Source organism: Solenopsis invicta, chromosome 12 (assembly GCF_016802725.1).
Source record: "Solenopsis invicta isolate M01_SB chromosome 12, UNIL_Sinv_3.0, whole genome shotgun sequence".
NCBI lineage: Eukaryota > Metazoa > Arthropoda > Insecta > Hymenoptera > Formicidae > Solenopsis > Solenopsis invicta.
The window spans coordinates 8511501-8528987 of record NC_052675.1 but is presented as its reverse complement, the minus strand read 5'-3'; the positions used below and the strand labels follow the sequence as shown (position 1 = coordinate 8528987).

The 17487-nt window shown below is 43.9% G+C and overlaps 1 protein-coding gene across 1 annotated transcript in view; it reads right to left on the bottom strand.

Moving 5' to 3' along the window:
- LOC105198519 (sonic hedgehog protein A) overlaps nucleotides 1-17487 on the bottom strand; it is a 42215-nt gene that overhangs the window by 2545 nt on the left and 22183 nt on the right. The window contains exon 2 of the mRNA XM_011165255.3: nucleotides 1838-2099. Coding sequence (XP_011163557.1) covers nucleotides 1838-2099 — 262 coding nt within the window. The remainder of the gene's footprint in view (nucleotides 1-1837; nucleotides 2100-17487) is intronic.

The following is a 17487-nucleotide window of genomic DNA, read 5'->3' as shown; positions in this document are numbered from 1 at the left end:
AGTGCATTGAAAAAAAAGTCTGGTTATAACTACCAAATGTATAGTGACATAATATCAATTAAATATTTTGTCAGTATAACCAAAAAGAATTTTACGTTTCTAAATGTTTAGTAAATGTTATCAAATCTAGTGTAAGTTACTAAATATTTAGAAAAGTAAAATTATTTTTGATTACATTAACCAAATATTTAATTGATACTGTTTCACTATACATTTGGTAGTTATTACCGGTCTTTCTTTTTCAGTGTGTTAAACAATATTATATTTTAATACGTAATTTTTCTGGAATGTCATGAAAACGAAAATGTTAAGACTCTGGCGCAAAAAGGATGAGAGGGTGTCGTCATTCGTTAAATGCTTGCAATCGATTAATTAACGTGATTACGGTGAAAATTAGCGGAGCGTTAAACACGCGTGGAACGCATTCGCACTTTTTGTTGCACACTTCGATTCCCCTTCACCCTATTGTTTCTCTTTTCGTTCCCCTCAACATCGACTCGTATCGGTTTCGCGCCAATTTCTATGCTCGGTTTTAATTCGGACCGACAAGCACGCCTTGATTTATCGGCATTTATTTTGAAATTCGAGACCCAACCGTGGTCTGGAACGAACACGAATCGCTGATTGCTCTCGTGTAGGTAAATATTGCCAGATTGAAAGAGAAAATGAATGCGCGACAATGTTCTCCCATAATTAAGAATTATTTTACTTCGAGGGGCAATTCTCGTTTTTGAAAATATCGCGTAGTTTTCAATTTTCAAAATATTAAATTACCAATGTCCAATGTTATACAGATATCCCACAGGAGCCATCTTTTGGCGTATTCAGCAATTTCCTCTGTGTCCCAGTTTTTAGCGCACATGATAGAGAAAACCACAAATTTTTTTTCGAACGTAATCTACTTCGAATTTAGAATTCTTACGGATTCTTCATAATTCATCGACAAAAAGAACTGTCTCTGTATGTTATTTTGGAATGCTTTTAAAAAAAATTTGAATATCTGATATTTGGATCGTTTCAAGTCGAATCGAATTCGATTCTAGTTTGAATAAAATGCACACGATGAGTACTTTTAACAAATTTGATCAAATTTCTGAGATGTCAAACAAGATATCTCAGACCAAAATTCAAGTCATTTGATTAATCGATTGTTCGAATTCTCAAATCAAATTTATAAAGTTAATTGGATTTAATTTGAATTTGCGAGCACTCGCACGTTTCTAATATTACCGCATTCCATAAATAATAATTCTCAATGAACGGGGAGGAAGAGAGCCGGTAAAATAGGTACCTTTATGAATGGCACGTATGATAGTGGCGCCATTTTTCACGAGAAAAGTGGATAAACACGCGATACTCATTGAAATATCGATCAAATGTTTGATGGAAAAAATTAATTTCACTTTACGCGACTTCAAGTACGATCCTAATCGAATTGTAGCAATATCAACAGCGTTAAGTGAATTTATATCGCCATGCAGATGATACGTGTACTCAAGGCGTCAAGTCACTTTGTCACTCGCGGCTTAAGAACAGCGCGACTTTAGTATCCTTGTTCCATTAAACGACGTTATTACTGCATCGACTCCAGCATCTTTATTGCATTAAACGACATCATTACACCTACCGTCCGGTAGTTTATACGCTCATCTTTATTGACGCGGCTTTTACGCGGGTATTAACGCGAAATGACCGCAATTAAAATCCACACGCGGCCCGCGGATCGACCGCTTTTAATGCTTTCGCTCTCTTCGTAACGATTCAAGAGTAATTCGTACACTCTTTCGGGTTTATTCGGTAATGCGTTCTAATGCGAGATAGAGCGGAAACTACTAACCAGACTTGACAGAGCAGTGTATGTGCGACCTGGACTCGTAGTAGACCCAGTCAAAGCCAGCTTCAACCGCGAGCCTCGCCAGCATCCCGTACTTGGAGTGATCGCGATCGCTCGTCGTCACATCGACCGCTCGCCCCTCGTAATGCAAGGAATCTTGCGCATGGGAGTTCTCTTCATCCCAGCTCTCGGTCACCCGTAGTTTCACCCCGGGCCATTGATTCATCACCGAGATCGCCAAAGTGTTAAGTTTCTCCTTGCACCTCTGTAACATTGCACGTTTCAAGATTAGTATCGGATTGATACGCTGTGATTAGTCTAATCGGGCAGAAGCATAAATCACGGATTTTTTTTAGATATGTATGCGCACGTAACTTAAACTAATTTGGAAAATTTAATTATCAGACTCGATAGATTTCGGTTGTCTAGGAAATGTCATGAGAGGAATGTTTTTTATGTTATCTAGGCTCGTGTGTATTTGACGTTACAGGAACACGGTTTGACATGTTGAAATGTATTTTTAGGGATTTAAAATATTAATCTAGAGATCTACTGTATTTATAATACATATCTCTAACACCTAGCTTATTTTCAAAAGACTTTTGGTATAATATCATTCAGAATTCAGAATGAGTAGACATTTAAATAGAAATTTAGGATTAGAGCTCTACCTTTCGTCTTTCTCAGCGAGAGATTCCTCACCTCGACTCACTTTTCCGGTTAGTTCCGCTTAATACAATTTCCGTTACATTTGAAAACATCGCGCGGAGCGGCCGAAACCTGGGGAATTGAGCCGATTTCATGGTGCACGCGGAAAAAGGGGGCCTTCCTCCTGACCAGTGGCGTCAGGTACGTAGAGCGATCGCTGTCGCGTGAATCGCCAGTTAGGAAAACGAATGCGTATTTTGACCGGTTATAAGGTCGGTCCTGGATCTTTAAGAGACTTTAACGGGCTCAGATCCGTGGCGAATCAGCGGGCAAACAGGAATATAAATACGACCGATGTCGAGGATCATTCGGTCACGCCGAGCCGCTTCCCCTCTTCTCGCCTCGAATCACTTCTCTCTCTCTCTCTCTCTTTCTCTTATTGTCTACCTCTGCGTCGACGACGACGACGGCAGCCAAGCGGTGCGGTGCTCCAGTGAGTCAATAGGGTACGCGTTCTCGTAACGAAGCATGGATAGCCGATTCAGTGAGACAGCGAGCGGCCCCAATAGCACAGGACCCGTGTAAACCCGGACTTAATCTGGAACGCGGCGTATCGAGGGCGCGAGAAGGCAAACGCAAGGGAGTCCCCATTGACCGAAGCCGCGGCATTGTCGAAGGGCATTCGAGGCATTCGAGGTCCGTGTTGAAATTGATTCTCGGAGGGCAATCGCCCACGCACGGCTGTATCATGCGGATGACTGATCAGGACGCAGACAGGCACCGCTTGTGCGTGAACGGTGGAACGCGCTCGCTGTAAATCGAACGGGTCCTCCCCCTGGAGTTGCCGAAAGGGCTTCTTTTGCACTTTTTATTCCCAGCTGAGCGCGCGGAAGAAGATAATTTTCGGAAGGGCACAATCGACTTTTGCAAGCAGCAGGGGAAGATGAAGGGAGCAGAAGGAAGGCTCATCGGTCGTGAAGAAGAATCTGTCCGTCGCCGCGTCGTCGAGGAGCATGTCGATCGCGAGAACGCGCTGCGGCCGCGACGAATCTTACACACTTCGCCCGACCTGTATCTTACCCCTTTTTATTCTCATGGTATTTCAATGGCGGTACGCGCAACCCGATGGCGGTGTGCGCCTCGGACACGAAGCGGCCCGCGCGGTCCGCGCGCGGCCACAATGAGCCACCCGTTCGACACTAACCGAGAATGGGACGGAGCTAACAATGTCCACGAATTTGCAGCTTTCCTTGCGGCAATTAGCCCCTATTGAGTGCAGACGACGGCCCTCTCGTCGGGGGACCGGTCCCACCTTTCCTTCTCTCCACCTCTTCTCGCCTCTCCTTTTTATTTCCTCGCGCTCGCGCTCACGGGATCGGATCCTTACACCGGTGGAAACCTTCACCACGCCACGTGCACGCGATTGCCGCAAGTGAATTGCACGCCGCGCCCGTCGGCTGTCGGCTGTCGGCTGTTGGATGAATTTCCATTAAACTCCCCGAGGTTCAAACCCTTGTGAACGGAACATATCTCAAGTGTAGATTCGCTCAATAAGCAACCCTTAATTCCCTCGTGTGTGATATATTTCACGACATTTGTAACCAAGACTGGCAATCGGCTCGTCATATTACTTCCGGTGCATGAAAGCGAAGGATTCGCAATTGTCATGCTTCGCTTGGAAAAAATCGATTTGAGCAAATTATAAAGGTGTATGGCAGGAATGCGTATTTCGATTTCATTTGTCACCAAAATATCGAATACATACTTTGATACAAAGATTATGATCCTCAAAAATGTTCTCATGCTCCTTTGACTTTCGTGTGCAGTCCTCGCGCTGCACGATGAGAACCGAGGTAATAGAGCATGAGAATGACGACGGAGTCAAGAAGAAGAAGAAGAAGAAGAAGAAGAAGAAGAAGAAGCAGAAGAAGAAGTAGAAGAAAGAAGAGGAGGAGGAGGGGGAGGAGAAGGGGGAGGGTATAAAAGGCTGCGAAGGAGTCTCGTATAAAGAGAGGGAAGAATGGTGAAGGGCCCGAGAGATATATCGGCTATAGTGCGCTATGGGGAGCCTTGTTCGCGCAGCAGGATACCCCCTGAGCCCCTCCCAGACTTTACATCTATTTACAAATATTTTGGCGGAGTTGAAGAGATACAGGATATGATGGAGTGAGAAGAGAGGAGTGCGCGCGGTTGGCCAAAGCCGAGAATGTCGGGTCTTATGAAAATCCATTTCGAGTAAAAAATGATCCGGCCCGTAATACATTAGGAATAAGGAGCGTTACGCGACGGATGGGGAAAGGAAGGGGGAGGAAGAAAAGAACTGCGGCGGAAATTGAAAAAAGTTTTCAGCCGAGTGCTCGTACGCGCGGCGAAGGTCCCGAAAACGGCTGTTCGTGTGAAACGCAAAAGGGAAGCCGCGGCTTTAGTTCACAGAAAGGACCTTAATGGAATTGGGCCAATCCCAATTTCTGTGAGAGGTATGAGGATGAAAGTTTCCTGGAAATCATTTGAAGGAGCATCGTCATTCGGAATATCGCTCGTCCACTTATTATAATGGTCCTCGATCGAATCGAAAAAGAGAGCAACAGTATTAACAATGTGTGGCAAATTCTTTTGTACATACTGCAAAATAAGTGTAATGGACCACTTAAGTATTATTTGTAAAAAGTTTATCGACACTTTAAACTTTTACGAAGGCACACGTTAGATCCAATTAATTCTTACAAGACAAATAAAAGATTAAACACACACACACAGACAGACGCGTGGTGTTACGAATAGCAGGCTGCCAGTAGCTGAGAAACCAGTCAGGTTGATGGGAGATGATGGGTCGCGTTGTGTGAAGGATGCTCTCTCCGCATTCTGCCTCGATGTTATTTTATCTCTCCTTCATCACTCGGCCCCGATGGCCGCTAATTACGAAGCGCATGTCGCTTACACCTCGTTTACATATTTCCTATCTTATCGCTTAAACGTGCAGGTAAACTCGTGTTAACTCTCGCGCGTCCGCGATTTCGTTCGCGTGCGTATATCCTGCGATATATAATCAACGTAGCGACATTAAAGCGATATTAATTTCCCTCTTTGGCGTGGTACTAATTGCCCTCGGTGCATGTTACGGCTCGTTAAATCGCAGATAACGTCCGCGAAATTGTCGAGCCATCGCCGAGAACAAAGGAGTGGGACGTCGAGACAAACGACGTTGGAGTGTTGCCGAACAGTTGGAGACGCTGGCCGAGGGTGTGGAGGTCAAGGAGCAGAAGGAACAGATGAGGAAGAGGAGGAAGAGGAAGAGGAGGAGGTGGAGGAGGAGGAGGTGATGGAGGTGGAGGTGAAGGTGGAGGATAGAGAAAGATGAAGAAGAGAAGCACGTTAAAGCAGAAGAAACGGCGGGAGCAAAGGAACCCGAAGACGGGCCACGTACCGCTGCCACGAAAGGGGGTTGGGTCCGAGATGAAGGAAGATGGTGTGCGAAGCAGGACTGGGCTCCATACCAGCATCCACAGACGGAGCCCCGCCCCCACCGGTTTCTTCTCCGTTTCTTCTCCACCTCCGGGCCCGCTCTGGCTTTACCTTCCCGCGGCCAGGCCAACCTTTTATTTCAATCTTCTTGTTTTAACGTGCTCGTTGCTTTACCCCCTCCTCTCTTACGATCCACCACCCTCCGCCTCCTTCTCGACGTTCCCTCCGCCGTCGCCGCCGCCGCCGCCGCCGCCGCCGCCGCCGCCGTGCCGTCCGCATGCTGGCCGCATTCGAGAGTCCCGGAGAGTGGGTCCCCAATGTTCCATTCACCGCGCAACAAAATGAACCGCCCAGGCGTCAGCTGATCTTCCAGGAAGCCACTTCCGCCTCGACGGTAACCCCCGTGACACCCACGCGACGTCGACGTCGTGTCCGTATTTTTATCAATTCCGCTGATCGCCAAGGATTTAAATTCTTAGACAGTGAGAGGAGTTTGCGGCGCGCGAGCCCAGACAGTTTGAAATCCTTTTATGGACCTTTAAGATTGCTACACACCAAGGCTACCATTTCTTACTTTCTGCAGATTTTTATCGAGATTCTTACAGCCCGCTCTTTTTCCTCTTCACATATGCGATTGACTTTCGTCTCGATTAATCGACGGCTAAAGGGACTATCGAAACGAGACGCGATCGGTACACGGAGGACAATGGCCCGGGACCAAAGAGATGACACGGCAACAATGGTAGTCGTGCTTTCAGAGAGAATCGTGCGAGATGCATCGAGTGTTTGTCGAGCTCTCTAGATGGTCCCAGCAGTAACGACTGAAGAGCAATCCCTACGCCGGGACGACCTATCTCACGCTTCTCTTCGTCTCTCCTTCCTTCATCTTTATTCTGATTTCTTTCACCTCGTAGCTGTTCATTTGTATGCCATACGAATCTACGTTTCTTTGTTTTAGCAGTTCGTCAAACAATCGAATATCTCCTCGAGTCTAACTCGACGAGAACGGATTGTGAATTAAAAATTCATTCATCCACAGTGATTACTTTTTTTCCAGGCTATTAGTCAAAGCAAATCTTATTGGGCGCTCGTTCATATAAAAAAAATAATATTTAAGCACCGCAGCCAACTCTCTTTAAATTCTTTATAAAAATGTTATATTATTTTTCTTTATAAAATCTGAATTGAGTTCCTTGTAACGCAAACGTGTCATCTTGTCAAGATGCGATTTCCGGGAAGCCGATCGACGTGACGATCAATCTCGCTAAGGAATTTTCAACCTGTCGTGGTTTCGATCCTTGTGTTTCTGCGCTCTTAGCAGATCAGGTTACATCCTTATTGCTTACCTGCACAGTGACACCCTAAGACGAGAGCGACAACAAGGCGAAAGAGAACTTAAAAGGCTCAGGCGGGTATTAACTGCGGACTTTAAAAAGTAGCTCTTTAATGTTTTCGGAGTAGTGTGAAGAATTGATGTGCAGAGTCCTTAAAATATTTGATCAGGCTGATATTTTATCAGCGTACCGCACTAATCGTGTGTATAATACTTTCTAATAATCAGTTTAATTGCGATGGAATAAAACTAATTGTCTTCGATCTAGACACGAATATAGCTAAACGTCTTAGAAACACTCATTGTTCTAATATTAGCTCGCAAATGTTCGCTACACTTGCAACAAGCTCGTTGACCGTTGCGTTCTGATATTCGCGTTGCGTCGCGGATAATCAATGGAAACGACATTCAAATGCCTTCATCGAGTCATCAAGCGTCCCTCCTGGTTTTCTCTCGCCAGCTGTGGCCGGCCGCGCGCGATTTCCTGGAAAGCTCGACCGATCCTCCCGAATCGCGCGCAATCAAGGAGGCTCGAACCTGTCGCGGCACCGATCGAGGTCTTGCCGTGTCCCGGGGAGCTCATATTACATCCTTATTACATACCTGAGCGGAAGACAAGACCGCGAGGAGGGACAATCGAGGCGGCAGCGGCGGCGGCGGCGACGGCGGTGGTGGAGGAAGATCGAAGTCGACGGAGCGCGAGGCCCTTTTGTCTGTGGGAACGGATTACCCACGAAGAGAGAAGGTGAAGGAGGATCAGCCGGAGGAGTGATGGCGACAAGAGCGGGGGGAGAGGTCCGAGGTGGACCCGCAAAGCGAGAACGTGGCGGGAGGACAGGGGGGGAGGGGGAGAGGGGGGGAGGACAGGGAGGACGACACCAGGGGCGTGTTATTTTGGCCCCGAGGCTCGTCACGCCCGTCGTCGACAGGCTCCTCGGGCACTCCACGAAGGCGATCACGGGTGATGATGCCTCGTCCACCGCAATCAAAGCACGCCTCGTCGCTTCCACTGTTCGCTCCGCTGCTCGATCGCTCTCTCGCGCGGCTTCCTCCTTCTGTCCCGCGAAGCGACCACCTATCCGTATCGATATCCCTTCGCAGTCGCGAACGTGCGAGATTACGTCAAAGGAATGTATCAAACCAGAAATTAAAAGATCTGACCAAGAACACGAGAACAACTCGAAAAAAGAAAATATTGAATAGGATAATAATGAAGGAATTGTCGAGTGAAAAGGATACAAAATATAAAATGCAATAAAAAGCATTTTACTCATTGTTAATTATAGACATTTTCAGAACTGTAAACTGCATCTGGTTCGAATGGAGTAAGAGTGAAAAATTCTTCATAAAGGGGTGAAAGTTGGGAGACACTCGACGCCCTGAACTCGAGAGCTTGTTGCGCTGCGACCGAGCAGCCGATGGTGGAGCAGGAGAAAGAAGCGAGAAATGAGTGGGGAAAAGAAAAAGCAAGAGAGGATGGAGGAGAGAGGGTAAGGCATACGTATACGAGAGAGGACGGATATCGTGTTCCAAATCGGGATCCGAGGGATCGGGTTATTAGGATCGAAATGAATGTAAATCCCCTTAACACGATCCCCGGCCAAAACACGGCTACCCGCGGCTCCGAAAGTGGCCAGATTAGATACCGCGGCAGGGCCGGCCCTGCCCGGGCCCGCTGCGATCCCGCAGGATGTATAGCAGCCTGATCCTATCTCTCTACGTTCCTCTTGGCCGCCGCCGCCGCCGCCGCCGTCGCCGTCGCCACCGCCGGCCACGTCGAGCACCCCGGGACCTACCCTAAAGATGGGCCTTAAATCTCGAGCGTGGACCGCAGGAATGCTTGGTGCGCGTCCGACCTAACGAGGTTTTAATCGCCGTCACAACATCCACGTACAACACGTGACGAAGGTGTCACGCGTGATGCGTGCCCTTAAATTAGGAAATTATACGACAGCTCATGATAGCGTTTCTTGATAATATCAGAGCGCTAAGTGGCAATATCCAGCAAAGTTTTATCGTCACTCCAGGAGACGCGTTTTATCAGCAGAAAAAAAAAGACTGTGTTTCTGTGGGAAAACGATCGTTTAAAGAGAGATTAATATAAATTTCGTTTACTGATCGAGACAACGCAATCTCTCGCATACACTGTTCTGAATGAAATGATAATTAATCACCATAACAAAAGGAATGAGTAAGTGTCCCTTGAGTGGTCAATGATTGCTTACGATTCGCCTTATCTCCTAGAATACTCGACAAATCTTATTTGACGGATCGACTTTTCACGTAGATCAGATACGTGAATGTCAATTTGTTACGTCGTTCGATTAGGCTGAACGAAAATAGAGGCGGAAACCCATCGGGTTGCGTTCCTTCGAATGGATTGATCTCGTCGGTGATATCTAGGCGATAAGGACATTTACGTAGCGGATATTTCATGGCGATTCCGATTGACGTGTATCTGGCACGTTCTATTTCTTATCGACGATAAAGATCGTTATCGCTGACAGCGTGCCAACACGTCCGAAAGTTCGCGCACTCGACTCGAGTTGAGACGGGTGTCGCATCGCCTCCGGGAAAATCGCATCGCCGCCGTTGCCGGGATTGGAATTACGAAACATTATATAGCGACACTCCTCGTAAATGCCACTGTAAATCACGAGTTATAAGGCGAATTCGTCGAGCGCGCCGTAAGGCGACTGAGGCAGACCGCACGGAGAAGTACGTCGTGGCGGAATCGTGACTAGTTTTCTTCTTTTCACCCTCTTTTTTCCCCTATCTCTGTCCTCTCGCCTGTGATTTCCACCGCGCGTGATAAGTCACCTTGATCTGTGGTCGGGATGAAGTCATAACAAAAAGTCTCGCCCCGTTAAACTTTCACAGTTGCGCAGTCGCGAAATCTTCTCGCAAATTTGAGGCTGCATGCGACGCAACTTTTTTCGAACAAATTTGGTTGACGTGATGCAACCAGATATTAAATTACAGTTGCAAAATGAATATTGATTTGATTTAACAAACAATCGAATTAATCTTAAACTGAATGATGAATTCTTCCGTTATTTTTCGTTTCGTCAAAAAGAATCTCAAGAGATTATTCGGAGCGTTGATCGCACAAAAGGTTTCAATAAAATTAAGGATCATTCTACATAAAATGAAACGGTATAATTTGTAGACGTCGCTATAATAAAAACCGACTCGTCTAGACAGAAAGTAAAAAAGTTTTTTGCACCCAATCGTATCATAAATATAACACATTACGTAATACGATATACAGGGTGTTTTTACAGCAGATACGTTTAGGACGCACAACTGGTTGCATACGGCAGACTGCCAGGGGCAGTTGTCATTAATGAAATTTAATTATTTAATTTTTAGTTTGAGAATTGTTGAAGGAATAATTCTAGGAATTTTATGTTTAATTCAAGTAGATATAAAAAGATTGATAGCTTATTCGGCTGTAGTTCATATGAATATAATATTATGTGTTTTAATAACTATGTATAAATTAAATATTTTAGGTAGATATATTATGATGATTTCTCAGGGATTATGTTCTTCAGAATCATTTTATATGGTAAATTTATTTTATAGACGAAGGGGGAGACTTTTGTTAACTTTTAATAAGGGAATAATAAGAAAAATATCTTCTGTAATAATTTGGTGATTTTTATTGTATGTGGCTAATTTTTCTTTTTCTTCTTTATTAAGTTTTTTTAGAGAGTTAATAATTTTAATGGCTATTTTACATGACAAATTTCATTACGCCTAATCAGTTGTGTGTCCTAAATGTATCTGCAACACCCTGTACATATACGCGATACGATGTCGAATACGTTAGGCCATCGCGTTAAGAGATCTTTCGGGAAGCCAAAAAAGAGCAGGTCAAGACGATCATTTCTCGCGCCGAAAATATCGACGCGAGAGTAAAAGTGGCTTCTGCTTATTATTGCATGACTCTAACATTAATTGAAGATTCCAGCATTCTAAGTCGGTTGAAAAAGCAAATTCCCGCGGAGCGTTTCATCGGCGCGCGGCGGTGCAAGTGAAACGCGAAAATATATAATTTCGCACGGCCGACGATTTCGCGATTTCGCTGAATGGAGCCGAAGGTCTCGGAAGTCGGCTTTGCGCAAGCGGAATATCATCCGTATCCCTGCATCGATCTTGCGAATTTAAATTACGGCCTGTTTGACCGGACGATACTATTCATAAAATTTCAGTTTGTGTGCTCTAGCGATCTCCGAAACAGCGCCTCACCGATTTATTATTAGTTTCCAACGCGGCGTTATTCGTATCTTTGCAAATTTACCTAGAAACGCGTTTATTATCGCTTCATCGTGCATCCGGATTACGTCAGCTTTTTATCTTCTTTCCTCTCTCATACCTTCTTCTCTCGTACGAGAAACGTAACGTGTCGACGAAATTACAGTTACAAAATTTGTATTATAAAAGTGTTAATGATTTTTCATTATTCTTCAGACGTACACACGCGGTAACGCGCGCGACACCATTCTGTCAGGATGCAATTTGTGTTAAAGAAAATTGCCAATCGTGCAGCATAATGTTTGCATGAAGCTAAGGTTCGCGATTTGTTTGCACAAATGTATGTAAAGTGCAAATATATGTATATCTTAAAACATATATGAATATTTTCTTCGAGCGGGGTCCCACACATCACACGCGCCTTAGCCAACACAATATCTGCAACGTGGGCGGATGATTATTTATCTTGTCATTCGCGTGATTACTCGTGCCGTCGGCACGAACTTCTAAAGCACCTGTCTGTGAATCATCCGTGGCAATCTCAATGCGCTTTCTCGTCCAACATCGACAAGCGTGGGACAAGCAGAAGGAAGGAACTAAAAGTCGAAGGCATTTTTTTTTCAATCCGGAGAAAGGCTGAGTCGGACAAACTAAAGTAACAGATGAATTTTTTAAGTCTCGCGTATGAATAAAGAGATAAAAGAAGAAATTGTTTCTCAAAAGCGAGCTATTTTACAAGAAATGTATTGCGGATCGTTTATCGCAATTCTCGGAGAAATATTTATCAATAGAATACATCATTAACATATACAATAATACTTTAGTTACAATCTTTTTGAATTACAAAATCACATTTCAAAATTGATTAGTTGATAGATTGGTAACTTAAGCACAAAAATTATTGTAAAAACAAAGCGTTTCTCGACGCTTCTCTTGTTGCAATCGTTTTTGCAAAGAATTTGCTCTCTCTCTCGTTCCATTATTTCATCTCTTTAAGAAATGCAAAGGTATAACTCGAGAGAAAGGAGTCGGACGCAAGACTCCAAGACGAAAGAAGCACGGAGAGATTGCGAGAGTCGAAGAAATGTTCACGGCACGTCCACTAAATCAATCAGCCGCGAGCAGCCGCGCTAATTAGTGCTAATTGACCTTTAGGTCGTGCTGGTCTTTAGTCTCGGCGTGTTATTTTCGCCGGATCCGCTTCCTACGTTTCTGCATACAATTAGTATAAGAGACAAGAGCAAATCACATGTTGTTATGCTCTTTAGGAATTTGATTTATAAATACCCCAACCGTTCAAGTATCGTGAACTATCGCGTGCAAAGTGGCGCTTGAAGAAAAATATTCGCATTCGCAATTAGACATCGACGTGTAAATACGAACGGTAGTGAGCCGTTCGCTCTGATCACACGTATGATCTACATTCTAAACGACAGTAACTATAAATCACTCACTTGTTGCGATCGTTATTTTGATCACGTACAAATTGCTCCTGTAAATCTTTATTTTGATTTCGTTCAATTTTTAGAATCTAATTTTGATTAATAGGATAGTATTTTAACCTACATTACTTCCGCCGTTTTCTCTCATTAATGTGCTAATTTTTTTGTCGATTTCAATCGCAATTTCATCACATGTAAATGTATTTTTTTCTCGAAATTTTTTTTAGTTCTCTGAACATCGATCTACTGAAAAAATAAAATTAAAAACTAAGAGTAAGAAGGAAACGGGATATATACTATATTTTTAGTTTTTTAGATCGAGCACATTTTATATCGTGCGATAAATTTATTAAGAAGCACTTGCACGGCAAGTTTACTTCGGTGAGGTTTATTGACAGACGGCGCTATCGAGTGCAGATAACGATTGGCCTGAATCGCCCTGTGTTATTTTGCATTCCATCACGTATTGGTTATCTCACCCCGCGATTTATCGATTAGATATAAGCACGCTGTTGGCGCCGTTCTCCAAATTCCCGAGATGATAATTTATATTCGCTATTCTGTGAAATGCCTGCTCTGACAGACGTGCATATATCCCACCAAAAAATAATTAATATTATCATGATAATTAAAAGGAGTCGAGAAAAAATTCTGATAACAAGATTATTTTACGGCAATTCTGTTTGATTTATTATTGACGCGCAGTTGTGCAATAAATAGTGTAATTGCTCGACGAAAGCTATCGATATCCTATCTTAGTTAACAAGATAATGGAGTTTGATAACTTTTAGTTAAACAATTGCGTGTGTAATTGCGCTACTTGTTGACGATAATCCGATATCCGTGCCCCGCGGGACATGAATCGCGCTCGACAAGTAAGGGGATCGTTAAATCCATTGTGAACGCATTAGCACAGGACGCACCAACCTACCTACCGGGGTCCTCGAAGGTCGACGGAAGGAAAAGAATTCGAGGGGTCGAGTGGCCCACGGATAGTAGATTTGTATATACGCGACTCTCTTTCTCTCTCTCTCTCTCTCTCTCTCTCTCTCTCTCTCTCTCTCTCTCTCTCTCTCTCTCTCTTTCTCGAGTCATGAATAAAATTGAATAGCCGAACCGGTAACCTAAACCCGAAGTCACTCACCACCTGTTGCCTTTGTGTTTATACACATCGACCCTTTCACAAGTAAAACGATTCTTAGATCGAGATGACTACTTTTTTGTCACCCTTTAGATCTAAGGATCCGCGGCCGCGGACCTCGGGGATTTACGGTAACATATCTCACTATTATTTCATTGGATTGGAATACTGAAGGAACATAGTAAAACAAGTATAAAATCGCATGTCCTACACAATGTATCTGAAAAAGCAGTTTGTTACGTTTACAAATAAATTTAAAATCAGATTCTCGTTAGCAAGGATGCGTAATTGCAAAGTTGTTTAATAACGATAATCGAGATGTTTCGTAAATTATATTTCACCAAGAGCTAGGTACCGATATTTTTTATATCATTTAAACTGCTTTATAATAAAACTTTATTTCGAGAATTAGAAAGATACATACGGAAAGAATAATTTTGTTGAAATAATTCAGATCTGAAAATAATTATGTTGAGCCATTAAAAAATTTATATTGTGTGGAAAACGAGTATTCAAATTCGGCGCTCTTAAGGAAAACGGCAGCTAAGCCGGGCAAGCGCGATTGTAATCGTAGTCGCGACGGTAGATTGCGATTGGGGCAAGACGGGGTAGCAACAGAGATATTAAAAATAGAAAGCTAGTTAGGTTAGGTTAGGTTAGGTTAGTTGTACTAATGGGTGCGCCTGAATGCTGTAGATGACTTTTGGGGCAAATTTTTGATAGATTTTTTAACACGCCATTATGCGCAGTGTTTCACCTTGTATTCTTACACCACGACAACAGAAGCGAGAGTCAGATGTGTACGCGTAAGCTCGGTGATGAGAAACTCTTCTACGAACTGACAGGTAACGTTGATAGTAAATGTGCGATTTGTGTACATACTTCCTCGTGCCTCTTAGACTTTCGTGATCCCACAATTAGACATTTAAGCTAATTGTTAGAGTATCAAAACCTTTTGCAGCAATGTATCATCATGCTTGAACGTCTTACATAATAATTTTGATAGCTCAATATAAATTTATCTTCTGATCTGTATCTAGCTAAAATTTTTAGATAGTACAGTAAAATTGTTCTTTTCATGTATGTATTTAATATATCTAAAAAGATAAATATGAATTATTACAAGCTTGATTCATCGCGTCCGTACATTATTATACGAGAAGGGAACTAACTGTAGATGGAAAATTGCACCAAATTATTCCATCGATTGACACGTCGATAGAAATCTTAGGTCGATATTAACGGTGTCTAAATGTGCGTTAATATTGTCAAGTAGTTTCAGATATATATCTATGTTGGCTGCCAAACGTGTCTCGGAATTATGTAGCGAGATATGTCCCGTCGTTAAACACGGCATTGCAAATTATGCCGGTTGCGCCGATTAAACGCGTAATCGATAAGATTAATCTAAGTAACTCCTCGGCTGCCGCGTAGCTGATGGCGAGATTACTCGGAAGCGCTACTTCGTTATGATTCCGCGGCGTGTATACGAGCGGTATTAATTCAATCTTTCACGCGTGCACGAGCGGGAGCAGGTAGCGGCGCGTCTTGTCACGGGAAATTAAGATTAACATTCAGAGGTGGCGTGTACGCGAGGTCGTTAGCGATATTTACAAGTACGTACGCCGGAGCAATAAACTCGTTGCTGCGTCTTATCTCGGCGTACCGTAAAGCAATAATCGAGCCGTTATCCCGTGCTGTAGGCGAGAATGGAGCTCATTGACGATACCGGGGGGACACTTTGCAGCGATCGCCACGCGTTGGCGTACGAGTACCGTTTATCTTACAAAGAAAAAAAAAAATAGATAAATAAAATTATCTAACTTCGAAGAAACAGTCTCGCAACGTGTAATCTTGATTCCTTAAAAATGCAAAAATTTAAAAATGACCTGGAAAGATAATTCTTAATTTTTCCGGAGCTTACGCGTCGCTGGTTTTTCCAGTAAAAAAATAAATTTTGCGAAATTAAATCCCTTTCGCTGCATTGAAGTTACGTAAACGCGACGCGCGATCGCGCAGATTTTTCGCGAAGAAGAACGTTCCGGTTGTAAATCCCGTCGTTCGCTGCCCCTGGTTAAATGTTCGGCAGTGTTATCGGTGTCGAGTGGTAGCTCGTTCGTCGAGGCAAACGGGGAGGCGGGAGAGCAGGTTGCAACAGGAGAGAAGAAGCATTGGCCTGGCAAAGTGTTTAAGAGCGTTATCTTCTCGGCTATTAGTCTTTCTTGGTGTGTGGCCTCCGGTCTCACCGGTCGTCCTGCTCTTGGAGAGCACGAGCTCGTGCAAGGGTTAAGTTTAAGTAGCCCCCTTATCTCGGCTCACCATCTACATCCCGGGAGATTCATGGAGAGGATCAAGGAGAGCAGGGTGGGAGGGGGAGGGGCAGGAGAGAGAGAGAGAGAACGGGACAGGGATGAGGCGCGAAGATCGACGCGAATTCCGTTGCTTCCGAATATGTCGAGGGGAGGCTCATTCATGCGATATGCATTCGCGGATCGCGAGATTTACCGATGACACTTGCTCGAGAAAATATCTCCCCGCATCATGGCGTCCAGATGCGAGACAAGAGAGAGAGAATATCGGACGTTCGAGGAATGATTCTGTATATACCCGCTAATGTCAACGTGACACCCCATACGCTATACGATCGAGAAAAAGTTCAAGTTGGTTGGTGAACAAATGTGATTTCAACAAGCTCTTTACTCTCTGTGAAAAAGTACATTCTAGTCATTGACATATTCTCTTCCTTAACGCACGGACCTTTCCATTTTGAAAAATCGAAATTCAATTCCAGGTGCGATGAGCTTTGTCACGCGAATATCTTTTTTAGGTGTCAGACGCCGTAATTATAATAAAAAGGTGAATCTATGATAATCGATAGCGATCGATCACAATCGAGGAAGGGGGACGTCACGGTAGACATCCGACAGTTTAAGTAACAAGTGGATGTGTCCTTTGTTAATATTATACGTTTATTAATAGGACCCGCTGTAGGACGCTGAGTCCCGCGCAAGCCTCGTCTGGGCCCATTGTGGTAGGGAACGCGCAGTGCACGTAATTCCCGCCAGATTGATGGCCAACTATTACCAGAATTTATCACGCCTGCCAGGCGACTATTGTGACGTATGTGTAAATAAAAAAAAAAACGATCCTGGCGAACAGGATACCTCCTTGTCCGTGACACAGAATGTCGTCGGTCACCTTCGGAACGACGACGTTCGGTCTTTGCGGATGCTCTCTATAAAATTTTACAAGGCAAAAGTTCGGTTCTATTCTTTTTTAATGATGCACGCGTGTTTGATTGATGGCGCACATTAATAATCATAATAATAAAAATTTATTTGTAACTTGCTCAATGTCCTTATGAAGC